General features: G+C 39.4%; 2 protein-coding genes and 1 long non-coding RNA gene across 3 annotated transcripts in view; 1 reads left to right on the top strand and 2 right to left on the bottom strand.

The window, feature by feature from the left end:
* Positions 1-8,171, bottom strand: part of LOC121867740 (TBC1 domain family member 10A-like) — a 49,574-nt gene extending 41,403 nt beyond the window's left edge. The window contains exon 1 of the mRNA XM_042367801.1: positions 7,908-8,171. The gene's annotated coding sequence lies outside the window, so the exon portion shown is untranslated. The remainder of the gene's footprint in view (positions 1-7,907) is intronic.
* Positions 8,172-9,301: 1,130 nt separating this feature from the next.
* LOC121867739 overlaps positions 9,302-15,115 on the bottom strand; it is a 35,424-nt gene continuing 29,610 nt past the window's right edge. The window contains exon 3 of the long non-coding RNA XR_006089229.1: positions 9,302-9,408. This is a non-coding gene — a long non-coding RNA (uncharacterized LOC121867739). The remainder of the gene's footprint in view (positions 9,409-15,115) is intronic.
* LOC121867736 overlaps positions 12,305-15,115 on the top strand; it is a 38,677-nt gene continuing 35,866 nt past the window's right edge. Inside the window, exon 1 of the mRNA XM_042367796.1 lies at positions 12,305-12,584. Coding sequence (XP_042223730.1) covers positions 12,353-12,584 — 232 coding nt within the window. The 5' untranslated portion in view covers positions 12,305-12,352. The remainder of the gene's footprint in view (positions 12,585-15,115) is intronic.

Raw genomic sequence — 15,115 nt, 5'->3', positions numbered from 1 at the left:
ATGAGCTTGTTGAGCCCCTCAAGATCCTGTTCTGTAAATGCCTGGATGAACAAAAGGTCCCCAGTGATTGGAAAGTGGCTTCTGTGAGTCCCATCTTCAAGAAGGGCGATTTGCCACTCCACGAATAACTATAGAGCAGTGAGCCTGATCAGCACTTAATTTTTTTTTTACAGGGAATAGCCTACCCAGGCACAGGTCAAATTACATATTTTAGAGTCCCAATGTCAGTGATTGCGCTGTGTACTGACAAAATATTCATTTGTAATTCACTTTAAAAAGGCTGGCAAGCTTAAAAGGGAGAGTTTTGTGGTGCTGAGAAGAAAAAGAGATGCCCATTTTAGATTTTCTATATATTATTTAAGCATTTTCGACTTACGACCTGGATTTGGGTCCCTAACCCCGTCGTAAGTCGAGGAGAAAGCTGTACTTGCCAACAGTGTGTAACTGAGACGTGACCAATCGCCCAAGTGGCTACCGAGCCGATCAGTGTTAAAAGGATAATAGTACAGTACAGCATTAGGACTTGTGAATGTTATAAACCTTTGTACTTAAAACAACTTGAACTAAATTTTAGCTGCTATAATCCCCAAAGATCAGGTTCTGGCCACAACATTTTAAAAGTTCCGGCAAGTTCCAACTCCGGCCGGAACTTGTTATTATGGATGCCGTGCATCCCTGATATTCCTATCAATATTTACTATATTGTACAGTATTGTACACTGCCAGTTGTAACACCTGGCTCATATACGTCACAACTACTGTATAGTAATTCTCACTTACAACTAATGTTCAGTAATAAGAAATTTACCTAATGTACAGTACAGTAATGTGACATGAGATCTTTTATATCAATAATTATTGAGAAATCTTTGTACTGTATCTCTAGTGTAGTGTAGTGTATACTGTACAATACAGTGATATTCCCATTAGCTGGAACAAAGTGCACTTCTGGGAATGAGAGATTTCCGGGTAACGAGACGACTCTCTCCAACCCACAAAAATATCATTCATTCCCGGAATTTTCCGGAAAATGTGCCCCTCGGAAAATTTTTCCCAAAGCCAGAATTTTCAGGAAAATTCCAGCTTTGGGAACGATTTTCCGAGAAAATTTCACTTCCGGCCATCAGAGAGTTCCGGGTTTGAGGGATTCCTGCTAAGAGAGATATTACTTGTACGGTATATTAAATTAATAATTATACAGTAAAATGTCCATTTAATGGAAATAATCTAATAGGTATACATATAGTCCATTATTTGGAGGTTTCACATCTACTACCGGGTAATCCTGCTGGCAACCATGAAAAAATGGTGAATTTCTACCCCTGCAGTGTAAAGAGACATGAAGCATGAGAAGATGTTTAAGGATAATGCAGACAAGACTGAAGCAATTAAGAAGGCAGTAACTGAGGCCAGCTACAAATTTCTCTGTGTAGTATTGCTAAACATGGAAAACCATTTATTGATGGGTATTATATAAAGGAGGCCTTTCTCAACAGCTCTCAAGTTTTATTTAGTGATTTACCAAACAAACACACAATCATCTGGAGGATAAAGGACATGCCTGATGCAGTCAGGACTGTAGAGAGGCACATGGCTATAAAGAACAGCAAACTGTTGTATTAAAAAAGGTAACTGTGTTCAGTATTGCTGTTGACAAGTGTGTTGATATACAGTGGTCCCTCGGTTAACGAGCACAATCCGTTCCAGCAGGTTGCTCGTTAACCGAACCATTGTTTCAATGGGTTTTGGGTAATTGGTTCCAGCTCACCGAAAATTGCCTAAATTCAATAAAAATGGTAGAAAAGTTCCCTCACTTTGAGGTGTGTATGTAGAAGGCTCCTGGATGATGATGATGATGTGCATTTGAAGTGGGAGGTGGAGGAGGAGAAGCGAGAAGAGAAGGAAGTGGAGGTGGAGGAGAAGCATTTTACTGCTTCTTGGAAGGTGAGTGACCTTCCATGAAAATGTCAGGAACCTCTGGACTGACAGATTCTCCACCAGGAACATCCTCTCTCCTTCTTGAAGTGGAAGGCTGAGGACTAGCATCATCCTCTCTCCTTCTTGAAGTGGAAGGCTGAGGGCTAGCATCTTGTTCCCTCTGCCTTTTACTGAAGAAAGTGTCAATTGTGGTCTGTGGGGCATCTGTCCTCCTCACCATTAACTTATATTTAAAGAAGGAGACCACTGAGTCCTCAACATGACAAAAAGTTAGTTCAGTTTTTTCCACTTCTGGGTGCCTTGAAGCCAGTTCCCTGAACTTCTCCCAGTAGTAAATCACATCTTTCAACTGTTTAGCTGACATATGGTCATCACTTTCAATTCCCTCCTCACCATTGTCAGCCTCTACCTCTAACATCTCATCCAGTTGCTTCAAGTCATCAGGAGTAAGTTCCTCCTCATGAGACATCACAAGCTCTTCCACATCCTCCTCCTCCACTTCAAGGCCCAATGACTGACCAACGGACACAATCTCCTGGTCCAACACTGTTTTTTCCTCAAATCCCTCAAAATCATGGACTACTGATGGCCACAGTGCTTTCCATGAAGAATTGAGGGATCTAGTGGAGACTTCTTGCCATGATGACACAATCAATTTTACAGCCTCCAGGATGTTGAATTGTGTCTTCCAGAAATGTTTCAGTGTTAGTTCAGGATCATTGGAAGTTGCCTGATGACACCTCCTGAACATTTTCTTCATGTACAACTTCTTGAAGTTGCTGATCACATTCTGGTCCATTGGCTGTATGATTGATGTAGTGTTTGGAGGCAAAAACAACACTTTCACAAAGTCAAATTGATACTCCAAATTGCTGGCAAGGTCAGGGTCATGACCAGGAGCATTATCCATGAGGAGAAGAGCCTTTAAAGGGAGTTTATTGGTGGTTAGGTAGCTCTTGACAGAAGGGCAAAACACATCAACAGCCCATTCATTAAAGAGCTGTCTTGTCACCCATGCCTTACGGTTGGACTTCCAATAAACTCCAAGCTTTGTTCTTACCACTTTCTGTTGTTTGAACACCCTGGGGTTTTCAGAGTGGTAAACAAGCATAGGCTTCAGTCGGAAATCCCCTGAAGCATTGGCACCAAGCAATAGAGTGAGACGGTCTTTCATGGGTTCATGCCCAGGTAAAGAGGCTTCATCTCTGGTGATGAATGTTCTTTTGGGCATCTTTTTCCAGAACAGCCCAGTTTCGTCCACATTGAACACTTGCTGTGGAAAATAATTTTCTTCTTCCATCAGTTCTTTAAATTCATCTAAAAACTTTGCTGCCCCTTCCTTATCAGCACTGGCAGCTTCACCTTACCTAACAACACTGAAATTGTCACTTCTTTTCTTAAATTTTTCGAACCAGCCTTTGCTGGCCCGAAAATCTTCAAATTCTGTGCCTGAAGAACCAAGTTGACTGCCTTTAAATGTTCGTAAATCTCCCCGGCTCTTTCACAAATGAATTCAGTAGAAACTGAATCACCTTTCATCTGTTTTTCCCTAATCCAGATGAGAAGTAACCTCTCTGTTTCTGCAATTAGGTCTCTACTTTTAAACACTCTTGTAGATTTGTCTCTCACTTTCACTTCTTTAAATTTGTCTTTCTGTGCAAGAATTGTTGACACAGTTAATGCCGTCATGCCATATTCTTTGCTAAGCACATTTGTTCTAATGCCTTGTTCATGTTTTTTTATGATTTCCTGCTTGGTTTGGATTGAAATCGCTTTTCTTGATCTCTTAGGCCCCATGCTGGATTCAAACAATGTCAACACGTGTTTTTCAAAGTTAAACTTGTTGTAAATAAAGAATATTTTCTTTAAAATAACACTGCACTGCACTATATATTGTCAATATGTAAAATAAATTTCAAAATGACCAATAATTTGCTTGGAACACAGAAAAAAGGCGTTTAGTTAAAGAGAGTCTCAAGCAAGATGTTACCTCCAGTGAAAACAGAGAGACTAACGCCTGTTTGCTGTGTTAAGAGGCTGGATGCCGTGCATTAAACTAGTCACTTTACCTTCAATTATGTTCAATAATTGTTAAAATGACTAAAAAATTGAATATTAAACTTTTAAAATTATTGAAAAGTATAAACTTCTTGATATATACTAAAATAGTAAGGAATTTAAGCCCTAGAACCGATTAATGTATTGGCGGACTAATACTACAGCTGGTTGACCGGCCAGTGCAAGCGAAAACATGTTGAGGTCGGCTCGTAAGAAACTCGTTAACCGAGGGGTTGCTCGTTAACCGAATTTAAGAATCTTATGGGAGGCAGCTCGTTAACCGAAATTTCGTTAACCGAGGCGCTCGTTAACCGAGGGACCACTGTACACGTTTGGCTGTTGCCGCCAGGTACAGTGACGGAGATACGCGAGGAGCTGTGCTGCCTAACACCTACCAAGGGAGATGACATTGTTAAAATGTTTATTGATCATTTGGAGGAGAGAGGCGCTGATATTAAAAAAATATTTGGAGTTAAACGAATGGCACTCCTGTTATGGTAGGATAACACAGGGGATTTGCCAAGCTAAATGAGAATAAAATCAGGCACCCCATCCTGAAGTTACGCTGCATTATTCATCAAGAAAATCTGTCGCCAGAATTTTAAACTCTGATGACAATAAAGTAATGGCCACTGTGACAAAAATTTGGAATTTTTGAGTTGAACGATCTGCTCTAACACACAGACAATTCCAGTCTTTTCTTGATGAGATGAATAGTGCATATGGAGACAAACTCCTTTATTCCAGTGTTAGGCAGTTAAGTTGAGGGAAGATTTTAGAACAGTTCGTGGAATGCTTTGATAAAATGAGGATCTTTCTGAAAGAAAAGGGACAAAAATACTCCGAACTGGAAGATGACCAATGGGTAGTGAAACTTATGTTTCTCTCGGACATCACCAAACACCTCAGTGACCTTAATCTTCACCTGTTGGACAAACAGCTGTGGATCTGTATCACACTTGGAAGGGTTTTGTTGCAAACCTGACAGTTTACTTGGTGGATATTACAACTTTCTGCAACTACAAGCACCTGAAGGGGTGGTCGGCACATCACCCTGTGAACGTTACAGAGAATACAGTGTACATGCAAGAACTGAGGTCAGAGTTTTATGTCAGATTTCAAGAATATTGGTCCAATGTTTTCCTTTTTAATTAAACCTGAAAACTTTTAGGAGAGTGATGTGAACTTGTCTTTGAGTGGATGGAAATTGAGGACCTAGAGATGCAGCTGATCGATTTTAAGTCGTCTTCATTATGGGTAATAAAGTTCACGGAACTACATAAATCACCTGAAACGACTGTGAGTGATCATGATGCCTCCATCCTAAGTTGGTGGGCAACCCCTACCAGAGAACTTTGATGGCATGAAGAAGGTTGCCTTCACACTGCTTTCAACCTTTGGATCGACATATCTGTATGAGCAGATATTTTCACACATGAAGAATATCCTCAATTCTCATCACAGCCGACTTACAACTGATCACTCCAAGGGGTGTGTGCAACTTAAGGTGTCCAGATATACTCCTGACATAGCAATGCTGAGCGATGAGAAGCAGGGACAGGGATCACACAAAAATGGTGAGAGCATTTTATAGTACAGTGGTCCCTCGGTTAACGAGCACAATCCGTTCCAGCATGTTGCTCGTTAACCGAAAAACTCGTTAACCGAAACCATTGTTTCAATGGGTTTTTGGGTAATTGGTTCCAGCTCACCGAAAATTGCCTAAATTCAACAAAAAAGGTAGAAAAGTTCACTTACTTTGGGGCGTGTATGTAGAAGGCTCCTGGATGATGATGATGGGAATTAGAATGGGGGTGGAAGAGAAGGGAGAAGAGAAGGCATTGGAGTGGAAGAGAAGTCAGCCCATGGCACCATTTCACCCATAAAATTTTAGCTCTCTTGGTGTAATTCAAGATTATTTTCTTTAAATCAACACTGCACTGCATTATATATTGTCAATATATAAAATATATTTCAAAATGACCAATAATTTGCTTGGAAACACAGAAAAAAAGCGTTTAGTTGAAGAGAGTCTCAAGCAAGATGTTGCCTCCACTGAAAACAGAGAGAGACTAACGCCTGTCTGGTGTGTTAACAGGCTGGATGGCACACCAGAAACTAGTTTCTTTACCTTCAATTATGTTCAATAATTGTTAAAATGACTAAAAAAGTTAATATTAAACTTTTAAAATTATTGAATAGTATAAACTTCTTGATATTTACTAAAATAGTAAGGAATTTAAGCCCTAAAACCGATTACTGTATTGGCGGACTAATACTACAGCTGGTGGACCGCCAAATGCAAGCGAAAACATGTTGAAGTCGGCTCGTAAAAAACTCGTTAATCGAGGGATTGCTCGTTAACCGAAGTTAAGAATCTTATGGAAGGTAAATCGTTAACCGAAATCTCATAAACCGAGGCGCTCGTTAACCGAGGGACCACTGTATTTGATTATATTTCTTACCATTCATATGTAATTGTGTGTATTTCAAATATGTATGAAAGCATTATTTATCAATATACAATAACAATAAAGTAATTTGCATACTGAAGATTATAGTTGGCACGCAGGGCAGTAGAAATGTTAAAAACTGGCACAGTGTGTTCAAAAGGTTGCCGACCCTTGCTCTAAAGGTTTCATATACAGTATGAAGAACAAACTTTTGATAAAACGAACTACTATATAGTCCATTAAATACAGACGTGCTTATAGTCAAGATGTACAATAACCTTTTACTACCATGATTTTATTTGGCTAAAACTAGACGATTTTGTTCAGCTCAGAGGGGAGCCAGGGCACAAGAGGCCTTCACTATGGAGATGCCACTCCTAATATTTCATTTGAAAAACACAAGACAATTTTATTTAACTAAGGGGTTAATAGTTCTGTAAGTAAAATAGTCATTAGTAAAGCAATTTGTAGCTTTAATATAGAAATAACCCATTTTACTACATTTGCTCAAATTAAGACAAAGCCCATGAAACACACTGAGGCTGTGGTATGTTTTAATTCATTTTCTATGAAACATCAGTGTAGGGAAAGCAGTCAATAATTACCAGTGAAAGTTTTATCGGGTAAGAAATTTCCCCTACACTGTACTGTACTGTACAGCACTATACTGTACTGTACAGCACTATACTGTACAAAAAGTGAGGGAAGGGTAAACACAGTATATATGATTATAGTACAAGACAAACTCGGTGCTATTACAGTGTCAGGTCTACAAAGAGTCTAACCCAACCTAACATAAGAGGTAAACTTTCACTTGTTGCCACGAGACGAAATCAAAGTTGAAACCATGTTTTTCCGATGGTTTTTGATGTAATATGAACGAATTTGATCTTAATTTCTGGCACAAATCACTAGTTTCTGAGATAAGCCCCCTTACCCTCCCTTCTCAGAATCTAGAGATTTGCTATAAAAATCAAGGTTAAAAGTGCTCAAAACACATCGAAAAACATTGGAAAAATAGTTTGGGATCTAACACAACTTAACCTAATTGAGGGGCTCCATAGTTGTTCCATGCTCTGGGTGTGTCCTGCCATGTACAAACATACATAATGATATGTTAACCATCTCGCTGAAACGTAATTTGCGCCAGAGTTACCAGTGAAGAAAAGTGTTTTAGAATTGTCAAAACTACTGACTGTAACTATAATATTCCTGAGGTTCGTTTAGTGGCAACAAGTGAAATAAAACCACCTAACCTAACTGAAATATATAGTAGCCCACACACTATAGTAACACCAAATACTCTCATCTCTGTTTTAGACAACATTTGAGGCGGTGACCACAAGACCCTTCACTAACGATACATACATTAATACAACTTGATGGACATCTTGTTAAACTGAAGTGTCTGGCATGCAATATAAGGACTACTGCTACAGGTGAACAGTACACACTCACCTGCATATATTTATAAAATGTTTCCCCCTAAGCTTCACCTTCCCAGTTGAGTTCATCAGGTTTAAGACACCTGGTCACCTCTGTCCACATCCTCGTTGGCTCCCGTGAATCACATCTACTAAACCACACTTATATTTTACACTTTAACTACACAAAAACATAAAAATTACCACAAATAACGTTATCAATGAAATACTGAAACAAGTGTAATATTCTTTGGCCTGACGCCCTTCAGACATCACTATTAACTCAACAAATACAAACTCTAACTAAATATTTTCCTCCTCAAACTCAAACTATACAACCACAAGACATCTCTGTAACGTATTAACTCATGACACTTAGTATAACCTGTATAAAAACTGATAAATAATGAGAGATTTCAATACCATAGTCTTGTTTCTTATGACGTCACCAACCATAACAAACCAACAGGTGGTAAATTTTCCCGCGCTATTTAAACTTTTTTTTTTTTTACTTTTATCTTCTTCACCAAAAGATATTGTACATATACCTGTATTGTCCATATACACGCTGAAGCAATTGTAATCTTGAATGACGAGTCTACTTAATATCTATCTATCAATCTATCTAAAACTTTAAAAAAAAAGTTAATTCTTCTGTGAGCGAGATTTTCCTTGGCAACATTATCTAAGTCCTGTGTTGATGTTGTTATTTAAATATTACTTACTTATTATACTCCAGGTGTTCACTATGATACAGTATATTGAAACTGATACTCGTTCACTATCACAGTCACTATAATCACCATAAAACTTGAAAAATATGATGGAAACCAATTTTTTTCACGATAAATATTCGTCCATCGGCTGTCCTCAGGTTTTGATACAAGAATAGTTTTATTTATGGTATACCTAGCCTAGCCTAGCCTAGCCTAGCCTAGCCTAGCCTAGCATAACATAACCCAGTCATTTGGAGCTTACCTGCTACTGTAGTGGAAGATACGGCTGTGCAATAGAAGGAAATGGTGGGTAATTTCTGTACTTTATGAATGTTGGTAGGACACCGTGATATTTTTATTGCTTCACTGTCGTTCTCATAAAATTGCTAATTAGCAGTTAGATATAGGAGAGAACACTTATCACATGCCATCACGAAAGCCTTCAGTGCGCGGTGGAAGGCTGGTCCAAAATGACTGGTGACATGACAATACTTGAAGGTCATAAGTTGTTATGTTACGAAGAGGGGACAAGAAATTGTATGAAGTCGTGTTTGGGTGTTTTCCTGTGCTCTTATCCTCTTCACCACTGATCGGCTCATTAGCTCACACTCGGTGCCGTCACAACACTTTCTGGTAGATTGTTCCAAGAGTCCACAACTCTCACTCCGTAAAAGTTTGCCCTCACAGTTTTCTGGACTTGCGGCTTCTTCAATCTTGAGCTGTGACCCCTTGTGGGGCGAGCGTCCGCCAGTTCCAAGTAAGGACACTCGGCTGAGTAGTGCCCCCTGAGATGCTTCAGTTCGGTCGCCCCTTGCCAATCTGTAATATTGAAAATTGGAATATTAACCACCCTATATACCCCATGTGTTTACTATAGCATGTATTGTTCACTATATTAAAGTCATCATAAGTACAGTAAAACATCACCTCTTCCTCCCCAGCCAGGTATAAATATCACCAATATAAAAAACATTTGTGAAGAAACTTTTTTTGAAGTATTTCTTGTCATCTTCCTTATTTATACAACAAAATAACTTTCTTCTACACATTAGTTTCTCTCAAACTAATATATTGATACCATTCATTATTGTCTAAATTTACCACCAATAATAAATGTTTTTGTTTAATACTAACATTTAGGTCTTATAAAATATAATACAAGACTTAAATGTTGATATGAAACAAAAACATCATATGTAAAAATTATTTATCATTGGTGGTAAATTTATACAATAGTGAATGATATTAATATATTATCAGAAGAAACTAAAATTAAGAAATTGTATTATCTAATATATCATGACGATGATTTATGTCATTTTCAGTAAATATGTTTAATTCTACAGATATGTTTATTAGTGTTATCATCACATGGGGGCGAAACAGCAACAACAACAACAACAACAACAACCAACAACAACAACAGCAACAACAACAACAACAACAAGCAACAACAACAACGCAAAGCAACAGCAACAACAACGAAAAACAACAACAACAACACAACAACAAGCAAGCAAAAGACAAGCAACAACAACAACAACAACAACAAACAACAAGCAACAACAACAACAAACAAGACAACAACAACAACAACCAACAACAACAAGCAACAACAACAACAACAACAACAACAACAACAACAACAACAACAACCAACAACAACAACAACAACCAACAACACAACAACAACAAAACAACAACAACCAACAACACAACAACAAGCAACAACAACAACAACAACAACAACAAATAACAACAACAACAACAACAACAACAACAACAACAACAACAACAACAACAACAACAACAACAACAACAACAACAACAACAACAACAACAACAACAATAATAATAATAATAATAATAATAATAATCCATATTAAATAAAATTTGTAATAAAAAATACTAAATTAAATATAGTCACCATACAGTGTTGTCATTCAGATTTAACTGTTACCTGGCTCAGGATAAGGCCAGACCAAGGTGCGAATATTACAAGGGAAATTACAATGGATTGAGAGAAGAGATGAGGGGTATCAACTGGCCTGACTCATTAAGGTACAAGAACGCAGACACTACGCTGAATATCATAACTAGCAGCAGACGGAGGTGTAGATAACGAAGGTGTAGGTCGTGGGTGTAGGAAGGTGTAGGTAACATGGTATACATCACATGAGTGTAAGAGCCTAGGAGGTGTAGGTCAGAGGGTGTAGGAAGGTGTAGGTAACATGGTATACATCACATGAGTGTAAGAGCCTAGGAGGTGTAGGTCGTGGGTGTAGGAAGGTGTAGGTAACATGGTATACATCACATGAGTGTAAGAGCCTAGGAGGTGTAGGTCAGAGGGTGTAGCAACACTGGGTGTAGGATGGGCGTCACATCAGTTACTAACAAGTAATCAGAAAAGGATGTGACTCACTCGTTCTTGGATGTAGGTAATGAAGCTTTATGTATGACGGTGTATGACGGTGTGTGATGGTGTATGATGGTGTATGATGGTGTATGATGGTGTATGACGGTGTATGACGGTGTATGACGGTGTATGACGGTGTGTGATGGTGTATGATGGTGTGTGATGGTGTATGATGGTGTATGACGGTGTATGATGACGGTGTATGACGGTGTATGACGGTGTGTGATGGTGTATGATGGTGTATGACGGTGTGTGATGGTGTATGATGGTGTACTTGATGGTGTGTGATGGTGTATGATGGTGTATGATGGTGTATGATGGTGTGTGATGTGTATGATGGTGTGCATGATGGTGTGTGATGTGGTGTATGATGGTGTATGACGGTGTGTGATGGTGTATGATGGTGTATGATGGTGTATGATGGTGTATGACGGTGTATGACGGTGTATGATGGTGTATGATGGTGTATGACGGTGTATGATGGTGTATGATGGTGTGTGATGGTGTATGATGGTGTGTGATGGTGTATGTTGTATTATGATGGTGTGTGACGGTGTGTGATGGTGTATGTTGGTGTATGATGGTGTATGACGGTGTATGATTGTATGACGGTGTGTTGATGGTGTATGATGGTGTGTGACGGTGGTGGCAGTGGTGTATGATGGTGTGTGATGGTGTATGACGATTGTGTGATGGTGTATGACGGTGTAGCGACGGTGTGTGATGGGCATGACGGTGTGTGACGGTGTATGACGGTATGATGGTGTGTGATGGTGTATGATGGTGTGTGATGGTGTATGATGGTTGTATGATGGTGTGTGACGGTGTATGACGGTTGTGATGGTGTATGACGGTGTATGATGGTGTGTGACAGTGTCGTTATTTTATAATATGGTAGGATGCGTGTATGTATTATGGTAGGATGGGTATAATATAGTGGGATGAATTATAATATGGTAGGATGGGGTATAATATGGTAGGATGGGGTATAATATGGTAGGATGGGGTATAATATGGTAGGATGGGGTATAATATGGTAGGATGGGGTATAATATGGTAGGATGGGGTATAATATGGTAGGATGGGGTATAATATGGTAGGATGGGGTATAATATGGTAGGATGGGGTATAATATGGTAGGATGGGGTATAATATGGTAGGATGGGGTATAATATGGTAGGATGGGGTATAATATGGTAGGATGGGGTATAATATGGTAGGATGGGGTAGTAACGGTGTCGGCAGCACAGTGTCCTTGACGCCAATTGGTCACCATCGCGATATATAAGCGCAGGGCAGCTGTGCGGGAGCTTCAGTCAGCCGTGGTCCACCGCCGCGTGAACAATTATGGTGTCGGTAAAAATGTTGTCGGTTACTCGTGTCGTGAGCGTCTTGTTGTTTGTGTTAACGACGAGTGCAAGAAGCGGGAGTGTTGTGTTCACCCCAGACCAAGTAGACGGGAGGCTGGTGGTGCCAGACACAGCCAGGGTAGACAACACCTTACTGAAGACAGCTCAGGCAGACAAGTTCCTCTCCCTCTGGTTCATCTATATTCTGTCTGAACCTGTACACACTTCTAGTGAGTATTGCTGTACTGTTGACCTCATTTATTAGGTTATCATTCATTACTCACATACTATGTTAATGTTTTCTATAAACATCAACATAAAGACAACATTATTATGAAGTTTTATGTTGTAATGTTTATAGGTAGGGTACCCGGTCCTCTTCTGTCTTGGGCCAAGATTTATTACACATGATGTAGTAATTTATACCAACCTTCAGGTGCACAAGGAGGTATGTTCTCATAACCAAATTTCCGCTGTCTTCCATACTGTACTACAGCATGACCACGTAATATAACAAAGAAACAATAAATGTGTTTTTAATGAAGAGGTTTCACCCTGGGGGGGTGTGTGCCGACCTCCAGGGACTAATCTCCCCAAGTTCGACCTTGTTAACACTTTCTGTAGTGAAAGGTTTATACTGTTGCTGGTAAGTGAAGATGGTCACAACTTGCTGACCGGCATCTATGTTGAGCTTCCTCTCCGATAACTTCTTAATCTTTCATCGTTTTTAATATTATTCATCAGTTTCTTAATAGTATTTGGGTTATAATATGATTGTAAGTCACTAAGTTGACGTTTTTCTACATCTGGCAGGTCAGTAGGGGGTGTTGCCGGTGATGGAAATGTTGTCGTACTGCTCTTAACCTGGGATGACTCACCTGCTATCAAATCTCACCTTTTTTCTCACTTGCTAACTCTACCTTCAAGCTACACCTTCTTGATCTCAACCCTCCTCCTCGAATATCTCCCTTCAGGACACTTCTGGGAAACAGCAGTGTTGCCAGATGTTAAAGGTTAAAGTAGTATTGCCATGTAGGTTAAAGAGTCACTAACCCCGTCTGTTACTGTCATGAAGTGTGTTAAGTAATATAAGTGAGTATTGGTTTAAGTATAAGTACATGTAATGGTACATGTGTAACTAAAGTAGAACAGGCTAAGTGTAAAGTATAAGTAGCGGTTTAAGTGTAAAGTATAAGTAGCCTTGACCAATTAATCCTGAAGCCTTAATAAAAAACGAAAATTGACTCCGTATAAAGCGTCTTCTGTTAATGTCCGTATAAAAACGGGTTGGTAACAGCGGCCGAGTAACAGACAAACGGACTGTTTTAATGTACCAATTGTGCTTCATATATCGAATTATCGGTTGTTAGTATATAATTTTTATGTGCTACAGTGAGGAGGGTAGTACGTTATATCGAGGTCCAGTGTACGTAAAGCCTTCATTTAACGGACTATATGAAAAAGATTCGACCGTCTTATAGAAATATCCATCTTTGTGTAGTCGCTTCACCTCCCCACACACACACCGCTGCCGGGCGTCTCAACACACCTTCTGGGACCTGATATTTCCCTGTGTGACCTGGGTGTATAAATAAATGACCCCCCAAAGGTCAGGTCGGGTCACTACGCTCTCAACATCTCATGGAAGTAACTGGACCTAACTGGATTGAATTGTCTGTAAGAATGTTAAGCTGTGACTGTTATTTTGTGTGTACGACTGTGTGTGTGTACGACTGTGTGTGTGTGCACGACTTTGTGTGTGTTGAGAGAAGTGGTGTGCCGGAGGTCGGTCAAGCGGGATCCAGGTCAAGTGCCCCCCCCACACACACACACACACTCACACGCACGCACGCACACACACGCACACACGCACACACACACACCGTTGTCTCATAAACCACCACAATGTTTTAATGTTCGGAAAGTGTTTGGAATTTAATTAGTGTTTAAAATCCTGTGTTTTTAACAATTTCACGTTTGTTTTCGTTAGATGAGAAAATGTGAATTACTGGGTAACTTAACGTGTTTGGTACAGTAAATTACGTAAAATACAGCAAAATATTAATGTATTTATCTGGGAAGAAAGTTGAGTACAGATACATGATAATACAGTAATTATGTAACCAATGCCCAATACAGCTTGTACATTAAACAAATTACAGAACGCGTTTTGTTACAGTGAATAATTATGATAAGTTATGTAATGTACCTGTACTGTATTTTACTCTCAGTGGAAAGTGTTGGAATACAGTTCTCAGTTTTGTATTACGACATAAAGTATCTTACAAAATCACTACATTAATGTGTCTGTGAATAGTTGAGGTTACAGACGTGATGTAGTGGTGGTTACAGAGTTCTTGTTTCTGTATTTGTCTGAGAGAAGAGTTAAGATGTTGAGTTTAAGCTCAGGTAATACTCTCTTGCTGTTACTATTACTACTACTGCTACTATTACTACTACTACTACTACTATTACTACTACTACTACTACTATTACTACTACTGCTGCTACTATATTTTTTAAACGTAGCCTCCAGCTTCCCCCAATAGCCACACCTTCACCACCATTTTATTACCTTAATATTAAATATCCTAATACATAAGTAGCTATCCTAGCTGTGTTGAGTTAGCTGAGCCTCAGATCTAAGCAGCATTCAGTGACTGTTGCCTCAGTCAATATCTGCAACTGTTGTCGGCTTTGGGGCCGATGCTCTCGTTCCCCTGAGGCAGAGCGTAGCAGAGAGGACAGTCGACATCTCAAC

This window comes from Homarus americanus, unplaced genomic scaffold (assembly GCF_018991925.1).
Source record: "Homarus americanus isolate GMGI-L3 unplaced genomic scaffold, GMGI_Hamer_2.0 scaffold46583, whole genome shotgun sequence".
Taxonomy (NCBI): domain Eukaryota; kingdom Metazoa; phylum Arthropoda; class Malacostraca; order Decapoda; family Nephropidae; genus Homarus; species Homarus americanus.
This window is presented reverse-complemented; position numbering and strand designations above follow the sequence as displayed.